We start from the raw sequence: 18,996 nt of genomic DNA on the forward strand, positions 1-18,996 counted from the left end.
CTCTTGAGTATTAGCACAGTGAATGCACCATTGGATACCCTTTTATTTGTACTTCTTTACCCATGCTGGAAAAGTGAATGCACCATGGGATACCCTTTTCTTTGTACTTCTTTACCCATGCTGGAAACCATCTGGTGTTCCTCAAGTCTTCCTACAGGTATGTTGTCTACGTATGACCTACCTCCCCTGTTCTATCATTATGGGTCTCCAGTCACCTTAGCCTAATGAATTCAACATAAAACTAAAATCTCCCAGATCAGTGAGGACATCTGCTTCTTCATAGATTGTAAACAAAATGATATTTTTCTTTCATAAACCTTTACCATTATATATTTCAACGGCGTCCATCACTGATTATCACCATACCATAATAGGAGCAGAAACAAATGGAAACAGTGACTGTGGATGAATCTGTTGGGCTTTTCTATGAAAATATAACTTATTCAAGATATATCTGATTTGCTGGGCTGCCCATAGAGGGGGCAGAAGTTGTATCTGGGATAATAATTTTTGATGGAATAACAAATTTGGCCAGGATTTTTTAAGTTACATCTATAATCCCCAGGGTGGGGAGAGAAAGTAGTTATTTTTGGGTGGGAATGTGCTATCAGTATCGGTGGGATGAGGAACCCTGGTGATATGAGTACCTATACCTACATCCCTGATCATGTGAAAACAAATTGACCCCAGGTTGTGAAGCTTGTCCTTACTCGAGGGAATTTTTTTAAGTGTGATTTAAAAGTTATATATGTAATAAATAGCCAAATTTAAAAATATGGTAACAAAACTGTTATTACAATGGCTGAATATACAGCATTAATATCAGAAATAATTATAGTAAGGCGATAGATACAATCAGTTTCATTCTGATGATGCCAAATGTTTAAATCATGGGCGTACCCAGCAGGAGCCAACTGCCCCCCCTAGAAGCAAAAGTAAATTTAGTTCAATACGGATGTTTTGAACAAATTTTCTATAGATTCATGAAAACTGATGTTATTATAAGACACGTAATTAAAATGAAAATATTTTTTTTCAAGCAAATAATTTAAAAAAATTAATACATACAGCGCTGTTATAGTTTTCTTGAAATTTTGGTTTAATAAACCATTTCTGTGTTACATCTCAACGACCACGGCTTGCCCCCTTCTAGTTTTGATGCTGGGTTTGCCCTTGGTTTCAATACTATAGTTAGTGCATATTGAAGTGGTACAATTAGTCGTAAGTTTACTTGCCATACAAGTGTTATTGATTTTATCAATCAATCAGTGGTTACTCTGACGATCAACCACTCTTTCCCTGCCATCTTCCCCTCTATATTTAATCAGAAACGGATCCCCATATTTATATCCCATTTAGGAGTTAAGTCACCATCCACTGAACAGGAATTTCGAAGACCGCCCATTAAAAAAGCCCGTTTTTTGTTTACCCGTGTAGCGGGTTGCATACCACGAGTGTTTTGTATGAAAATTTTATAACGTACGAATGCTACCGTCGTCTGGATGAGATGAATGGATATTAAGGACGGAAGAAGTAATGAATTAGGACGTTTGTTTTTGGATTAGTGAGTTTGTTGAGCAATGATCTCGTGATTCCTCCATAAGCGCCAATTATGTTATCTATCGAAATGATGTTAAAATAAATGGCAGGTAAGCTAATTTAATTTCGTATCACAAATCAGATTGTTGTTATCGAGTGATGTTTGTTATCTTCCAGCTGTCACATTTTTGAATTCATCGTTAATAAGAAATTTGGCTCAAGTTTAGAGTGGAAAACACTTCTCATTCATGCATTATATTCTAAGACGTAATTGTTTCTTTTTCTGAAGTGATGTCTCTTTTCAATTGGAAACCAAAGATTATTTGTATTTATGAGTGTTTGCAGTGGGCGTTCATTTAAAAATAGTTTATTCAGTCATCTAATCTACCAACAAGTTGATTTTGTTAGCCTCGTATTCGAGATCAAAGCTTGCATACCAAGTTGAAGTCTTCCCAGCATTTGTTAACCACAATTATTGATTCGTTACGAAGAATCTACAAAACTCTGCCCCTTTAGTACAGTACTTATGTAGCAATAAGAACATTGTGAGATAACGTTGCGATGTAGGGATCTAAAAAGCCTATTTTCATCCGACTGTTTTTCGAGATAGGGTTTGACCATGTTCCCATAACTTTTGATAACTCTGAGGCGGTTGAAATGATTATTAACCTCGGAATGGTATCAGAAATTGTTCATTTTCGTCTATTAAGTTGACCTTGATACGTTTTTAAAATACTTCACCTGTTGTCACATTATTTTATTTTGTCAAAACTCAAGATTGACACGATCCGTGGTCTTTTCCATATTAAAGCCATAATTTCAACTTCCAGAGCTCCTCTTCATTTTTCTCCTTGCCTTTTGTATATCATGCGTCCTATTTTATTTTTTGCAAACTTGCAATCCTTCAAAATGGAATTTTTTATCGTCATCAGATATAATTATTGTTATTCCTGTAGTTCTAGTTTGAATTTTGAGTATTTTAAATCCTCTTTAAAATCTTATTATTTTCTTCATTAGCTTTTGGGGAACAACTGTAGCTGATGATTTATCATTTTTTGCAGATTGTTGGTGGCAGCAGTGCATCTCTAAGCCCTCTGAATGTTTTCTCGCACTGAAGTCATGAGACGTAAATATGTCATATCCATAGTTACAGAGGCGTCCTCTGGTTGTGTTCAAAGATGTGCTGGGGTATCACAACCCATGTGATAAATAACAGCAGATATCTACCTCACCAAAATTTTATTTAGCCACTGTCAATTCTATGTGATTCATAAGAATGTAGTAGTTCTAGTTTTGGTAATTCATGCTGTCACGGTCATCTTCTAACCATTATAAAAATGGATTTGTGATGTATATATGCTCAGATTTTTTTAAATAATGCCAACTTCTAAGCTTCTTGATTCACAAGCCTTATTCCTTTCCATCTTGCACTCTTAATTTGCATGTTTGAGATTAGTAATAGTCATGACCAATGATTAGGAATTCTTGAAGAGAGCTTAACTTAAAATCACTTTTCGTTGGTCAGAGTACTTGTGTTGTTTGTGTGTGGTACACATCAATTCAAGTGCTATCACCACATTTTTATGGTGGTTGTCTATTGGAATACCTCTAGATCTATTCATAAATTACACGATGAATTCAATACTGAAATCAGTTTCGGCAAGGATGACAGTGGAGGGGAAAGACACTTTGGTGAAAAGATCCTTAATGTGCCATCTTTCGGAGAGTGTGAAAGAAGTCCATTTGGAGTTGAAGGAAAAGGGAGAAGGCTATGGAAATACCCTCGATAACACCGATGCTACCAACTCCTTGTGTGTCAGTTTAGAAGCTGTCTTCATTCATGGGTTAAAGGATACATTCATCAAGCGAGTTTCAATGGTCATATCTGGAGATGTTGATCAACGCCCAGAACCAAACTTTTGGGGCCCTCTCCTGGTTTTCTCTCATAGGAACATAATTTGTCAGGTAGTATATCTGTCTCCTTATAATATGTTAAAGTTGTTCTTAGCAGTTATGAATATGAGGAAATGGCTAGGACTTAAACTCCTTGTTAGGTAAATATCTGTCTGGTGTGCCAAGGAAGTCGTGGTTGGCATGTGAATATTCCTCCTGCATGATATACTTTCCTTATTAGTAATGGGTGTACTTTTTTAATGCTGGGTGCATTCAGGGGCAGTGAGTACTCAAGAATGCTGCCACAACAGCTGTGGAATTTTCCCCTGAATTCAACTTGTTTGTAGCCTCTCTGTATAAGCCTTCAGTCATTTCTTGGAGCAATCTATTTGGCTACTACTTGCCTTAAAAATTGTTGCTGATTGTTCCAGCAAGTAGCTCAAATTTTAATTGTAGGTGGGCAATGCTGTATTGTTATAGAGAGCTCTGAGCTCTCACTGCCCGTAAATGTGGCCATTAACTGAACAAATCCCTCTAAATCAGTGGTTCCCAACCAGTGGTATATGCATCCCTAGGGGGTGCGTGACGAACCAGTCGGGGGTACGCTGAAAATAATCTATAAGGGCGGATGCCAGGAACAATATATGTATCTCTTATCCAGAAAATATGTGTACATGTAATGTGGGGTATTTAAAACAAATTATCTATTTATACAATTATTTATAACTAAAAGTATCACCTACCCATAGTGAAATTATGTAATAAAATGTTCAATAAATTAGTTATATAGGGGATATAGCGGGGTATGGGAGGATATAGGGGAGATATAGAGGGGTATGGGAGGAAAAAAAAGGTTGGGATCCGCTGCTCTAAATGATGTGAACTGCAGCTTGATTATTGATGTGGATTGTAGTTGATTATTGTTCTCTCCATCCTGCAGATTCTTGACCTTTCACAAATCCAAACTGATGTTGGCCACTGTCGGGCATGGCTTCGTCAGGCTTTGAATGATGGACTCTTACCTAGCTATTTGGGTGCAATGAGACGGGATCCAAGTGCCCTCAGTCCTTATTACCAGCGGACTGCATTGCTCAGAGATGTGGAACTGCTGGAAGTGATACAACAGCTTATGCAGGGTATTGAGTCATACCCCTTTGCCTTGGCCTGCAACTCAAGTGTGCTTAACACATGGACAGATGCCCCACTTTTGCTCTCTGCCATCTGGACCCCTCCAATGCGTTCCTGCCCAATCCCCTCTGGTGTGGATGTCGCCCGTAAAATGGACGAGCAACCCGAGGAAGCTAGTCGAATTTCCCTTCGCAGGCCACATGACAATGCTGAAGGGTTCTCAGGCTCCCCACATGGTTCATTGCTCAGTCAGGCCTCAGGTTTAGATGAGGATGAGAAGCTAAAAATCATCCTGGGAGCAAACATAAGTAGTTCGCCTCCCGTTGACAATGGTGTCAAGTGTGATAGTGAGCGAAAACTAGTTGAAGCCGCAGCTAAGCCTAGTGAAACAAAAGAACAATGTAGTGGTGGCACTGACGTGCCCCAGAGAACTGAGCTGATGAGTGGTGAGGCCAACTGTGGAAGTTTGGGGAATTCATTGGCGGGAAGAGTTGGTTGGTCATCGTCGTTTGATGAAGTGGCCGACAGAGATGACGATGATGCGAGTGGAGAGGTAGCTGAATCAAGGGAAAGAAAGAAGTCCTCAGTGACCAAGAACATGGTTTCAGCTAAAAGTTTAAAAAGTCCTGGTGAAATGCAGAGTTACCACTCTCTATTAGAAAGTTACAATCTCCTCTCTAGCTCATATGTGAAGACACCTGATTTAAGGGACTTCCTGCAGAAATTTGAAGGTTCAGTTCCTGTGAATGAGTGCCCAAATGTAGAGCCTGAGGATCCTGTAAGTATTTGCTGTCTTTTAAATTTAGATATGTATCTAGTTTATGGCTGTATGAGTAATTTAGGTCCAAAGTTTAGGACTTTTTGGAATATCCTAGTACATCACAGTCCCCATTTGTGTCTTTGTGTAGTTTTTTCCATTGTATGGATTGGGATTTGAAGTGGTTCCCATGTCTCCAACTGCTCTTTTTGATATTCCTGTAAGTATCCAAGTTAAAGTTCTTAAATGTGGTGTATGCTCTAAATTTTATCTTTATTCCTGCTCAGTAGTTTTTGACACTCTTAGCCTTTGCCTTTATATCTGCATGCATTCACATCGCTTCATACTAAAATATTCTTTTTTTCTCTTTTTATAGGAATTTCGGACCTTTGTTGGAAAATTAGGGAAAATTGCTAATGAGCCTGGCTTGGATTCTCAAAAATATTGTTGTGCCAGCTGTAACCATCCAATTGGAATTTCCTTAGGAGATGCCAAGTAAGATATACATTCCTTGTGCTATGTAAATTGTTGTAGGATTCTATTTAATCCTTATTGAATTCTTTAGGGTCTGCTCATTTTTAGGAGCATACTATTGCTCAGAATGTCAGCTTGAAGATGAGATGATAATTCCAGCGAGAGTTGTGCATAATTGGGACTTCAAAAAATATCCAGTGTCACGCTCGGCAGCTGCTTTCCTGAATGAAATCCAACACCAGCCACTACTTGATTTAAAAGTCTTGAACCCCACTCTATACAATGCTGTTGATGATATGGCTCGATTGCAAGTATGTATGAATGGCATGTATGGAGTTGATCCATACTTGAGAGAACTTGGAATGCTGTCATGTATTAACACTTTGAACCCCATACATAAATATGACTCAGGCTGCATACTTTTCCTCAGTGGCTTAAGGTGGCTTACCACGTTGTTGAAAAGCTTTGCTGCTGACAGTCATGATTTCCTATTTCTTTAGATACCCTTGGCCATTATTCCCTTAAATTTTTCATTATAATCTGTGGTAAGTATGAATTTAGTGTTGTCATTGTGAGACGTAGTTCATTTTAGCAACCGCAGTTATTGGCCCTTTATTGCTGAATGTTAACCACATGCATTATTTCATTTATGAATACAAAGCAACATTTGCAATTTAAAATGCTTAGAGATATTTTGAGATTTTTCACTGATGATTATTACAATACAATATTTACAAAATTCATGATATGCATCAGTATATTCAATATTGTTCACACAATTATGATTACAGTCTTGCGTAGAGTTTGCATACAAATATGGCCAATAAATGGCTGCAATTACTTTTCAAATGTTGTGCTTTCTGCTGTGTAAATGGTAGTGTACCACTTTGAGCTGGAGCACTGCTTAGGTTGTAATGATTTTGCCTGTACATTATGCTGCCATTTTTCCTCACACTTATCTTCCTTTGGCATTTGCCTTGGCCCCTTATCCTTTATTCATTGGCATGGTACGGCCCTATGTAGCTCGTAAATGAACAATTAGGCCAGTAGGCTCTGAGCTGTCCACCTTGGGTCAATTTTGGTGGATTAAAAAGCAAAAGCCCTGGCATTTGGGACCCATTTGAATTTTAACTCCCCAGGCTTCAAAGTGTTTCTGGAAAATAAAATTCATTTTGTTCAGCATGAAACTATAAAATGCAATCTTTAATAGTTATTGGTATTATTAAGACTTGACTGAGTCTTTACTGATACGTATGGTTTTATTCTTTCAGACAATGAGGATTCAGCTTAATTTGCTGCGTGCTTATCTATTCACATGCCGAGAGCCAATAATAGAGGAATTGCAGAAGAGAGTTTGGCCGAGAAGTTACTTATATGAACATGTCCATCTTTATTCAGTGCTGGTGGGTATATTCAACATTAGTTAAATTTCTTATTTTAATTCCCATTGTTTGTGTTGAACTCTAATGTTGTTGAGGGTAGAAATTTACATTTTAATTTAGAAGTCTGATTTTGAATTCTGAAGTGCTAGTAGTGTGCCAGAGGGGCAAAAATATACTTTATGTGGAAATTTAGTCGGAATCCACATTTCAACGAACATTGCATGCACACATACATTTTCTTCTAATAAGTTGACTTTTTTAAGCAAATTATTTTTTAATCCATGTTATAAGCTTGTTAAAAGGTATCAATTTGAAAGTATTCAAATTTCTCTTCCTATTTTTTCTAAATCAAAATGTATTTTAAACTCCACAACTGCATGAAATTCATTGTAAACCATTTCGTTCATTTTTGTATAGGATGAAATCATTTAAATGATGTGCAATCACTTCATTAGTGCACAACTGATGAGGTTTAATATACCCATGCACTTTGCTATTTTATATATTATTTCACCTATAATTATGAGCCTAAACTTATTTCATTTGTATATTTGTGGTGGAGGTATTTTTTTATGGCTTGGTATAATGCCTAGGTGTACTACATGATGCTCAATGGTAATGCATTGTTAGCCAACTTTACATTCATTTCTTTCTGCTCAGTTTCTCCATCTTCCATTTTTTTTCTAGTTGTATAAAGTTATTTGGCATTCAGAGGGAATAAATCGTGTTATAATTGTCTGTAGATAAATTATAATTTTTCCAAATGTTCAGGTATAGAACAAATATGTTGATTTAAGAACATATTGATTCAAGAATCACAAATATATTCTAAAAGAAAAATAACTTTAATTCATTTCCAAAATTAGATGAGAACTGTATGAATCTGTTTATTGACCTAGAGGTTTACTTACATTTAGCTAGACTACATGAATTTAAACAAAGGATTTATGAGTTCCACTTTTGATTCAGTTCATAGTGGTTCTTGGTCTCTGTTCTTGGTTCCAGCTCCAGCATGCATTCACCTGAAGTGTATACTATTGTGTCCAGGCGTAACTTATGACAGCCAGTTTGTGATCACTGACTGACTTTCTGATGGAGAAATATTTTGTATGTTTTGCCACTTTATACAAGCTACAGTTGAGGACCTCAAATCCGGAAAGCTTTGGACCAAAGGGTTTCTGGATTTCTGGTCTTCATGGTACATTTTGTTAATTAATTAATTTATAAATGCGTTCAGGCTCTTGTACTCGATATTTGAGATCCCTACTTGTCCCTGCCTAGGTTGTTAGCATATGTTCATAGCATGTGCTAACTTCCTACTCGTCCCAGAACAAGGCTCAGAGAGTTTCAACTTAATTTGCTGGCACAACGTGGCAAGTTGAAACACTACGCTGGGGAATTTTCAAACTTTCCGGATTTCTGGTTTTCCGGGTTTCCGGATTCTGGATTTGAGGTCCTCAACTGTACATGTCTCTGCAGGGCTATTCTACTAAACGGGGCCATACGTATGGCCGGCCGTAAGTTTCTTATGGTCTGACCCGAAATTACGGCCTAAACCGATTCCACTCTCGAGGGGCCATATCGTATGGCCCGGCCAAAAGTCTTAACGCCCTTTCTGCAGGCGAGTATGAGAATTATAATTCGTACTATAAGTTTGGTTCACTTTTTTATATACTAGTCATTTTTTTGAGAAGGTAGTTTGTTCTAACGTGAATAAAAAATTAATTATATGTTCCTTAACCGAAATGGACTCTTATTAAAGGATAAATTTGGATTTTCTTTAAACACTAATCTAGCGGCAGACGTTGAAGATCTTTAAAACAAGTGAAGAACGCAAATCACGGGCGAGAAGAAGCAGAAGAAATTTGTACCGTGCAGTATTATAATATTCGTGAATTGTGCATGTAATGGATAGAGTTAGAACATGACATCCTATTGTAGTTCTAACCCCCTTCCTCTCCTTCCAATGGTGTAACTATTGTCTCATGGCTGCAATCATTTGCCCCCAAAAGCCTTATAAATCCAGCCAATGCACGAAATCTAAAGATGAAATTGAAACTTTAAGTTTCATTAATTTTATTATCAGAGGCTTATGTTTCGGTAGCTGTATAAAGTTAAAACATCAGTATGAGACTATCATTCTTTCCTTGATTTGTGGACGACATTTGTCCTTTACGCATCGACTTACTGAAGATTGCCTTACTGCCAAAAAAATTTCTTGCTCTATGTTTCTTAGATATCCTCCCTCATGAACCGTTATGCTACGAGAATCTTAAAATATAAAACATTTAATAGCGGATATTTCAAACTACCTACAGCTTTTCGAAACAAGTAAGGAATCTGCTAGCAAATGTAGCACAGAAAGCAAATAAAAGCCGGCTCCGGGAAGAGGAACGGGCCCGTTCCTCCGTTCACTTTATAGCAGAGCATCCGTTAAAAGTATTCCTAACTTTTTAACTACAAGCGAACTTTTAGCTCATCCGCTATATCTACTTAAAAATTAAGTAACAACTTTTGACGCACGGAAATAGTTAATGAAAATATCGTCATTGTATGCGAACGGATTACCTACACATATCCCGTATCCTCCTTATGAAATCGACGTCTTTTTTAAATATATCTAGCCAATGCCCGTTGAATCCGTATGTGCTCACCCACAATATTCATATATTTCTTGAAACAATCGCTATGTAATCGATGACACTTCGTAAGTTTCTTTTATAACACCTTAGGCGAGCAATGTTATTTCGTATGGCCCGTGTTATGACCGCCTCCTAGGCAGGCCATAATATTACGGCCTTTAGGCCATAGCTACCGCCCGACTTATGGCCTTTCGCTCAGAGTAGAATCGCTCGAAGCCATACGTATGTCTCGAGGCCGTAGTTATGGTCGATTTCGACTTATGGCCCGGCCATACGATTAGTGGAATAACCCTGCTGGTACTTGTGAGCAGCAGACACAAACTGCTTTTATTGATGGCTCGTATTATTTGGTGTACCTTTTGTGGGGTAGAAAGGATGGCAGGTTTAGATGGAGGGGGAACAATTTAGGGACTTAATCATAGTATTTTCACCAAAAATTATAAACCTCTGACCCCTTGTGATGAGGGTAATGTATCTCTGGCCATGCTCAATTATATGCTGCTATAGGCAATAAATTAAAAATGAAAAGGGTTTCTTGTAAAATTCATGCGTTAATTTTTAATGATTCCTCACTGCATTCTGTTTTCCTCATTGCAGGATCTGCAACAAATACCAACTGGTGCTCTAGCACATTTTTTGCAGCAAGTGGTGACCTTTGCTCGAAATCATGTCTTGAGCTGCTGGCTCTGCAGCCAGAAAGCTTTTATATGTGAAATGTGTAAAAATCCAAAAGTGATTTATCCTTTTGATACTGATTCAACTTACCGGGTGAGCTTTTATTTTTGCTAATGTATTTTCTCTTCTCAAAGACATGTTTTCATTGTTGAAAGGTGGTAGCTCAGGTGAATGAAGCAAGTTCGGCATGCATTAGCAGCATTCTATTTGCTAAGCTGAGAAAGGCTCTATTCTGATGATTTTAAGGGTTCTTCGATTAGCTGTCTATCAACTCAACAATCAGTATGTAGATACAGCCCTATACAACCTTTAACCATGACCATTTCCTCTTTATCCAAGATTTGACAATCTGCTTCTTTTAACTGAAAATAACATGTACATTATGGTGTGTACATGCATTGACAAATGAAATGCGTATTATTCCATCCACGCAGCATCTTATGACTAGGGGCCTAATTTACAAATTCAGGGAGTAAGGATATCTTACTACTTGCTCCTTTAACGAATTTATTTTTCCTGCAGTAATTTACAACTTATTCTTGAATATCTAGTGCAAATTTGTTCCAACGCTGCTTAGCTGAACCAAATAACCTTAAAACGCTTTCTTGAGTTAACGTGAACTTGTGCTAAGTACACTTGAAATTGCTCTCATTTTTTACATATATTAATGGCATTGCTTGCCTCAAATCTTCTTTGTTTATATATTTGTCGAAATCCATTGCTGCACAAAGGCTAAAAGACTCTTCATGCGGTCCAGATAGCTGACCTACCAAAGTAATTTAACTCATCTCTTTAACAAAATGACATTAGTCTATTTAGATCCTTAATTAAGTTTGGAGCTAGTGGAAATGAGTTTTTTCAAGCAATACTTTTTGAGACATAATTTTTGCCGTCATACGTTATCGAGCGAATTGACTTAAGGGTCCATCTTTAAGTCTTCAAGGTCTTCGGTATCCATGGGGGTGAAATGGAGCCATGATAGCCGAGTTGCATATGAATAACATCAACATGTAAAAGGGTCCGACAGAGATGGCCTCAAACAGTGGCTGTGGTCTCAGTGGCTTCTTTCCCTCCCAGCAGTCATTGGCGCATATCAGGAATACAGTGCGGGAGTTGTTCAGCAGTAGAAAGTGATTTTGATAGAGCCATAGGGAGTAAAAATCAAGTGAACAATGGCAAAAAATAGGAATGCGGATAGAAAAATGAAGAAGTTATCAAGAGAAAGCGTGAACCTAGAAGAGAAATTGAAAGTGGCCAATAGGGTAGTTTCCTTCATCAAAGAAAACGGAAGGCATTGATTGCGATAAGTTACCCACCATTAGTGTATTCATAATATAAAAATTATTTGGTTTTAGAAATCCCAGTTTAAACGAAAGCCAATGGTCAATTTTAACCGCATTTGAAAAAGGCCATATTGGCGCCCATGCGATGCCACTCCATGTGACGTCACAGGGACCTAGTTTCTTTACGAGTAGATAGGAGTTTTACATCGTCTGAGATAATTAATGCTTGCGTGAGGCACAGAGTTCAGGGAAAAATGTCTTAATAATCGCGTATTAAAACTGCCTAAGGTCGGAAAGTTTCCTTCGTTTGATAGGGTATTAATAATCCTTATTTAAGCCAAGCACTACCTGCTAGTAGCCTGCATCGAATCAGCGCTCAAAGCCTCGCCCCAAGGTCACCTCACATGCCAACAGCGGGAACCAGAATGACGTCACACGGCGTTTTCCCAGCATTCATACTTAGCTGTCGTGTTTTCGCGCGCTGGAAAATTTTCACTTTTCATATAATTGCTAAAAATAGATATCGTCATTTAAAAATCTAAAAGCGTGAAGTACGTACTCCAGGAGTAATAAATTATCTATTTAGGAAATAAAAAAAATAATAGGAAACCACCCTATTGCTTTGAAAATGGAGAGCATCAAAGCTTTATTGCATTTTTAAATTCACGAAATCTTATTCTGAATAAAGTCAAAGTTAAAACGTCAGTGACATCAGCGGCACCAACTTCAACCAAGCGGTCAACACATATGCGAAGTTCATTGCTGGAAAAAACAGAAAGACTTCTGAGTACAGCAGACTCCTGATTATCCGGCTGCGGTATATCTGTGTCGCAGATTATCTGTGCATGATTTTCACTCTCGCTCAATATTTTCTGTGATCTTTATAAAAAAATAAAATCTGACGCAAAATCATTGGAATTACTTCATTAATGCTAGGATACACTGGGCTAATTATTTCCGTTAGATCCCCTTCGTAAATGGAAGCGATCGCTCGTTAGCTGCATTCACGGGAGCACCTTGTTCCTGTTTTTCAAGCCTCGCAGTGCAGGACCTCGCTCCGTGATCACGGATACACGTCCCTCAGCAGTTGCAAACCAAGCAAGTACGTGGTGCCTGACAGTGTAGTTTCTGACGTCAAGCAGTGGTTTTGAAACATTCGTGCTAACCACTTTTCTGTATCCATGATCACACAGCCACAGATGTGTGGTTTTCGAAACCAGGCCTTACATGGAGCATTAATAATAAGAGTAAAACCATGTTGTCACCACTAAAAAGATCGCTAAATGGCAAAGGAAGGTCTCAATGAGTCAGGGAAGCACTCTAAAATAGCAGAAAATGGCATTAATAATAATATATTGTTTGTTTTACGTAAAATATGAACATTACAAGACATTTAAGTGAAAGTTTGGGTCATCCGTGTTTTCCGATTATTGGTGCCGTCTCTCCCCATCATTAGCCCAGATAATCGGGATAATATACTACACCTGGATTTATAATAAATGGTTAAATGATGTTCCTTTATCTCAGGCAGTTATTTAGCAAAAGCTGTGACTTCATTTGAATCTGTGAAAGAATACGAGGGTGGTAATCGCTCCGAGACATGTAGTGAAAGCTGTGTTTGGTTCCTGAAATTTTAAATGGGGGCAGGCATTTTCAGTGCAGTGATTTCAGGTGAATCTGCTAGGGCTGATAGGGCAGTCGCTGCAACAATTCTCTGATGAACTCCAAGCTGTGATCGAAAGTGGCTCCTTTCCTTCTCCATTAGTTTTTAATGTTGACGAGACAATATTGTTTTGGAAAAAAATGCAATCTCGTTCATTTATTTTCAGGGAAGTAAAACCTGGGTCAGGTTTCAAGGCATTTAAAGACTGTTTCAATTAGCTGCTAATGTCTTGGGGAAGCCATTTATGATTTATCATTGACAAACTCCTCGAGCAATGAAATGGTATTCAAAATAGCATCTGCCTGTCATTTGTATGAGCAACAAAAGGGCCTGGGTGTCACAATAATAGGGTGGTTTCCTTTTATTTTTTTATTGCCTATATCAAAAGATTATTACTCCTGGACTACGTATTTCACACTTTTAGATTTTTAAATGACGATATCTATTTATTGCGATTAAATGAAAAGTGAAAATTTTCAAGCGCGCTAAAACGCAATGGCTAAGTATGAATGCTGGGAAAAGCCCGTGTGACGTCATTCTGGTTCCTGTTGCCGCAAAGTGAGGTGACCTTGAGGCGAGGACATGTGCGCCGCTAGGCACAGGCTGCTAATGCAGGCTGCTAGCAGGTAGTGCTTGGCTTAAATAAGGATTATTAATACCCTATCAAACGAAGGAAACTTTCCGACCATAGCCAGTTTTAATAGGTGATTATTAAGACATGTTTCCCTGAGCTCTATGCCTCATGCATGCATTGGTAATCTCAGACAATGTAAAACTCCTATCTACTCGTATGGAAACTATGGCCCGTATCATAAAAGTCCCCTCGAAGCCGGCCTCCACCTCAATGTCGTCAGGAGGAGGAGATACGATATCATAAAACCGACCTCAACCTCAAAAACGAACCACCGTTACCACTGGGCCACCGCTGTCTTCAAGTAAATGTAAGGAAATACCGGATATATACCTTAGACCCGTTTTTTACGATCTTTAATTGCTTTTTTCTTGAAAAGTTTTGAGAAGTGCGTCGCCTTGCTTCGGCATATTTAGTTGATAGCCGTGATCTACCGAATCAGAAAATTTGAGCTCAATCGGCCACCCCAGTCGTCAGGTCGTGTATTCCCCTTGTTAGCCATTTCTGTTTCTATTGTTGATATTGGCGGGTATATCCCCGGCCGCATTCGGTATATCGCTACTGCGCATGTCTGGGCAAATACGATTCGAAAAAATGAACATGGAACAATGCTGGAAGACTGTCAACTCTGAAACCAGAAATATCGTCCTCAACAATGCGTCATTTCCGCTGGCTCAAACCCCTCCTCCTATGAGCCGAGCTGGAGGAGACTTTTATGATATGACGCGGTCGAGGGATCTCCTCGTCGAGCTAGGCCGGCTTCAAACGAGGCCATCCTTAACTTCAACTTCGAGGGGACTTTTATGATACGGGCCTAAGTCCCTGTGACATCACGTGGAGTGGCATCACATGGGCGCCAATCTGGCCTTTTTCAAATGAGGTTAAAATTGACCATTGGCATTCGTTTAAACTGGGATTTCTAAAACCAAATAATTTGTACATTATGAATACACTAATGGTATGTAAGGAATTGCAATCAATGGATTTCATTTTCTTTGATGAAGGAAACTACCCTATTGTTTTCAGACCGGTTGGAAAATTTGTCTGCTACTGGCAATGCATTAGGAACCCCTGAGAAAGCATCCATTTTTTCCTAGATGTTAGCCCGCCAATACAAAAAGAGGGAATTTCAAAAGCACGTGTAGATTTTTTTTAATGAGAAAAAACGTCTTTTAATGCAATACTTTTTTATAATTAAAGATATTTTAAACTGTAAATGTTTTTATAAGTAAGGGTTTCTAAGGCTAATAACAAGAATATACATTGATTATACGCAATTTGATGCCGAACACCTATGCTACCAGGAACGCATCTCTATCTCCCCAATGTTAAAATGGTCTTGAATAATGCAGATTCGATTAGCGCAAAGACCACAAGGAATGCATCCCTCGTGCAAAGTGAGGCATCGGTGTATATCATTTATATTTACATGTATGTATTGTAATCTGGATGTCTGGTACCTGTGTGCATGAGCTTTCTTTTCTTTGCCCTCTTCACTTAGCTGGGGTGGTGATTCCTTCTCATACCACCATATATCTTAGTGTATATATCTTCTGATGTAAGTTTGGTCTTTCATAGGTATTTTGATGAATCCCCCTTCTTGGGAATATTTTTCTATTGGAATCTGACCACAGTATGCCACTTCTCCGTACAAATTAAAATTAAATAAACTTTCTTTGTGTCCCTGTTTTCCAGTTCCACCTTGTCCTATGTTTTACTCCTATTATTTTCACATTTCTAGCTTTTTTCCCTTACACATTGCCTGTATACCTAGTTGTCTCTATTGAGAATTTATTTTATCTTTGTTTTTCGAGCTAGACAATGAAAACTAGTTAAGGGTAATTTTATTTTCATGTATGTATTCTTAAATTCTCTGAACTTCCTAGTCTTTTGGGTAGCCATTTGGTTATATTTGCAGTGCATTGGAAAAGATAATGAAACGACATATCTGAAAGTCTTGTGAAGTAATTTCCTATTACTCCTTTATTATTTCATTCTCTAATTCCTTTGGAACTGGTGATTGATTCCTTGTGGCTGACGTCCCGGTATCATGCTGGCATTGATATTTTACATCTTATGAGTTTATTTGTTCTGATCATAACTACAACTTTCAAAGTTGCTTAAAAATGCCTCCTCCTTATTCATTGGTATATTGCCTCAATTCTTGTGTTTTTATATATTTTTCCATTCGCAACCTATCCATCTTTAATGCCTTAATATATTTCATGCTCACTGTTTCACTTTTCTAAAAGCACTTTTGGTCACTTCATAACTGTTCACTCTATCCCTGATGTCAATTGTTCATAGCTCAAGATGCACTCCCTATTTATACTTCTCTTTTGCCCTTTTTTTGAAACAAAATTGATAGCATAAGTAATCTATATTTGAAGATGTTTGAGCAACACAAAATTGAAATTTTATTACCTTCATTATTTGTGGTTATTTTAATAAATGAACTGAGTAATGCTGATTCTCCATAGCATTCTTCACTGTCTAAAGCGTTAAAGAAAATTATAGGTAGCATTTTTTAAATAACTGTATCTGAACGAATCTAAGATGAGGTTTATTTCCCATTAATGAGAGTTGCATTTTTTTATTGCCGGTGGCATAATCTAAATTACGGATACCCAAGTTTGCTGGCGGACAGTTTTGCAATAAATCTCATGTTCAAAATAGCTGCACCATAATTTAAATAAATTTGTTTTATGTTTTAAACAAAAAATCATTTTTTGGCATCTGGCAACATTTCGGCAAATCAGACTTTGGGTGCACTTCCTGACGTCCGTGAATTCGCCTGTGTTTGTCTTAGAAAAGCACCCATTTTTTATTTTTTTCTGTGTAGCTAGGTAGTGATTTTATAAATATGATTTTGAAAACTTAATTCTAATACGTTTTATATTGGCCTTCAGTAACTTTTCTCGGCTATAAAAGGTTTCAGAAAAGTGCACGTTATCTTGTTCTTGTAGCTCGGAACTTGCTTGAAATGAGAAATTGCATAAGAAATAATAATTCCCTCAAAATATGGTCTCTGGTTTCCAGTAATCAATAAAAACATCTTAATTAATCGCTGGAAACAGCAAATAATTATGTCCAATACATCATAATTCATACCTTGAGGGTGATGTTCAGGTTGCCTAATTCTTAGCTCTAGCGCTTGCACTTCGTTATAGGCATACATCCTTTAAAACTAAATTATTGAAGGGGGCCATGATATAGGCCACAGTATTACTTATCTCCCAAAGATTTTGGGCGAAACAGAGGGGACTATATTTGGAGATATACATACGGTAATTATTTTTCAAAATTAATTTTTTTTTAACCAAAGTTCCAAAAAAATTCACCTTAGAGTTGCATTTATCTTAGATTCATGCAAATATGGTAGTTACTCCTCTTGCCTTCCATGGTGAAATTTTTCTCATATCTTCTCTCTCACCTTTCAGTGTGGCCATTGCAATGCTGTTTTCCATTCTTCATGCCTTGATTCATCTCGGCCCTGTCCAAAGTGTGATCGGAGGAAAAGGAGGGAGGACATCACCCTTCTTGAACCTTTTGAATCTTGATATTTTTATGTTTATTGCTATGCTGAGATTTGAGGTTGTGAATACATATTGTATTTTACTGCAAAGCTAATGGAGTGTTAAAAAATGGTGGCAAAACTTTTAAAGGATCATCAAGAAATTATTTCGTGTGGATCTGGAGATCTATATTTTATAATTGTTCTGCATTTACAGTAAAACCTCTGCATCAGAGAATATGAAGGGACCAAATTTTTCTTCTTTTTTTTCTAAAAAAAAAGGAGCTATTTCCAAGGAGGCCCTTGGACACCCATTACATTTGGGTAAATGTACATATTAATGTATTAGAGTCATAACCTGTACTTTTGCTACTAGAAATATTTCTATTATGCAGCCCAGAGGAAGATAATGCGTGTGCATAAAGGATGTGATCAATCGGTAGTGAGCATATAGACAGAACTCTGGCAGAAGCTGAGGTATCTTGCGATTTCTTTGACTTTGTTGTTTTTTCCTTGTTGTTGTTGTTATTTGAAGATTAATATTTTTAATTGAGTTCCTCTTTTGTGTGTATTAAAAAGCTTTGAATGTGATGAACTAACCAACTTTTCCTTGTCATTTCCATATAAAAGTTATTGGTGCTTAGTGGAATAGAGAATATCAAAGTTCATTTGAGAGAGGCACTCATGTATATTGTGTGGTGAAGTACTGAGTATTGCCAGCAGCAAATGAGGCATCTATAAGTGAGATTCCTTTACCCACTGTTGGTACTTCAGCAATGCATTTCCATGCTGTGTGTACCTACAATTGAAGGACATTGTCGTAGGCCATTTTGTCAGATGTGGAGAGTGAATGAATGAAAGTGTAATGGTAAACCATGGTTAACTCTTAAGTAAAATACTAGTCTTATAGTTATGTGAGTTATTAAGATAAATACAAAAAAATTCTCCCCACCAGGTATTGAACCATGGACCTTAATTCCATCCTTAGTTGACCATTAGGAAAAACATGGATAACTATCAACCATCATGATATCCTGACCCTTTAGATGCTTTGGTGGATGCAATGATCCAGAATGCTTAAGGTGCCACAATTCCTTAAACAGGTGAAGTGTTTTCTTGGAAATTGACATCTTTCTATTCCCTCCTCTTAAGAGAGACATCCTGTTGCTATGCTGAGAAATAGGTTTTAATGCTATTTGATCTAATGATTTAACTAAATGAGCTTAAGTGAAGGACTTGTAAGCACAGTGAAGCCTCCATTATCAGATGTTTGAGTAACTGTTTACCATCCGCCTATCACTTCCTCAGGATGTCCCACCATACTCTCCCAACTCGTCTTTTTCTATTCCCTTCTATTCTCACCTAAGAAGAACTTGTTTTTCATGGGATAGGTTCTAAAGAAGCAGAGAAAGTAT

At 37.6% G+C, this 18,996-nt stretch overlaps 1 protein-coding gene across 2 annotated transcripts; it reads left to right on the plus strand.

Annotated features, from left to right (window-relative positions):
• The first annotated feature begins 1,481 nt into the window (after positions 1 to 1,481).
• Positions 1,482 to 18,180, plus strand: LOC124170748 (run domain Beclin-1-interacting and cysteine-rich domain-containing protein). Of its 2 annotated transcripts, XM_046549674.1 has the most exons (9): positions 1,482 to 1,649; positions 2,601 to 3,504; positions 4,373 to 5,338; positions 5,469 to 5,537; positions 5,694 to 5,812; positions 5,883 to 6,102; positions 7,063 to 7,194; positions 10,413 to 10,583; positions 17,508 to 18,180. In XM_046549674.1, exons 2-9 carry the CDS (start codon positions 3,172 to 3,174, stop codon positions 17,625 to 17,627), a joined length of 2,130 nt encoding a protein of 709 aa, XP_046405630.1. In that variant the 5' UTR covers positions 1,482 to 1,649; positions 2,601 to 3,171; the 3' UTR covers positions 17,628 to 18,180. The 2 variants fall into 2 exon arrangements, with proteins under 2 accessions (XP_046405630.1, XP_046405631.1); XM_046549675.1 differs by lacking the exon at positions 5,469 to 5,537.
• Positions 18,181 to 18,996: the final 816 nt, after the last annotated feature.

The sequence above is a fragment of the Ischnura elegans genome, chromosome X (genome assembly GCF_921293095.1).
Source record: "Ischnura elegans chromosome X, ioIscEleg1.1, whole genome shotgun sequence".
In the NCBI taxonomy this organism is placed as follows: domain Eukaryota; kingdom Metazoa; phylum Arthropoda; class Insecta; order Odonata; family Coenagrionidae; genus Ischnura; species Ischnura elegans.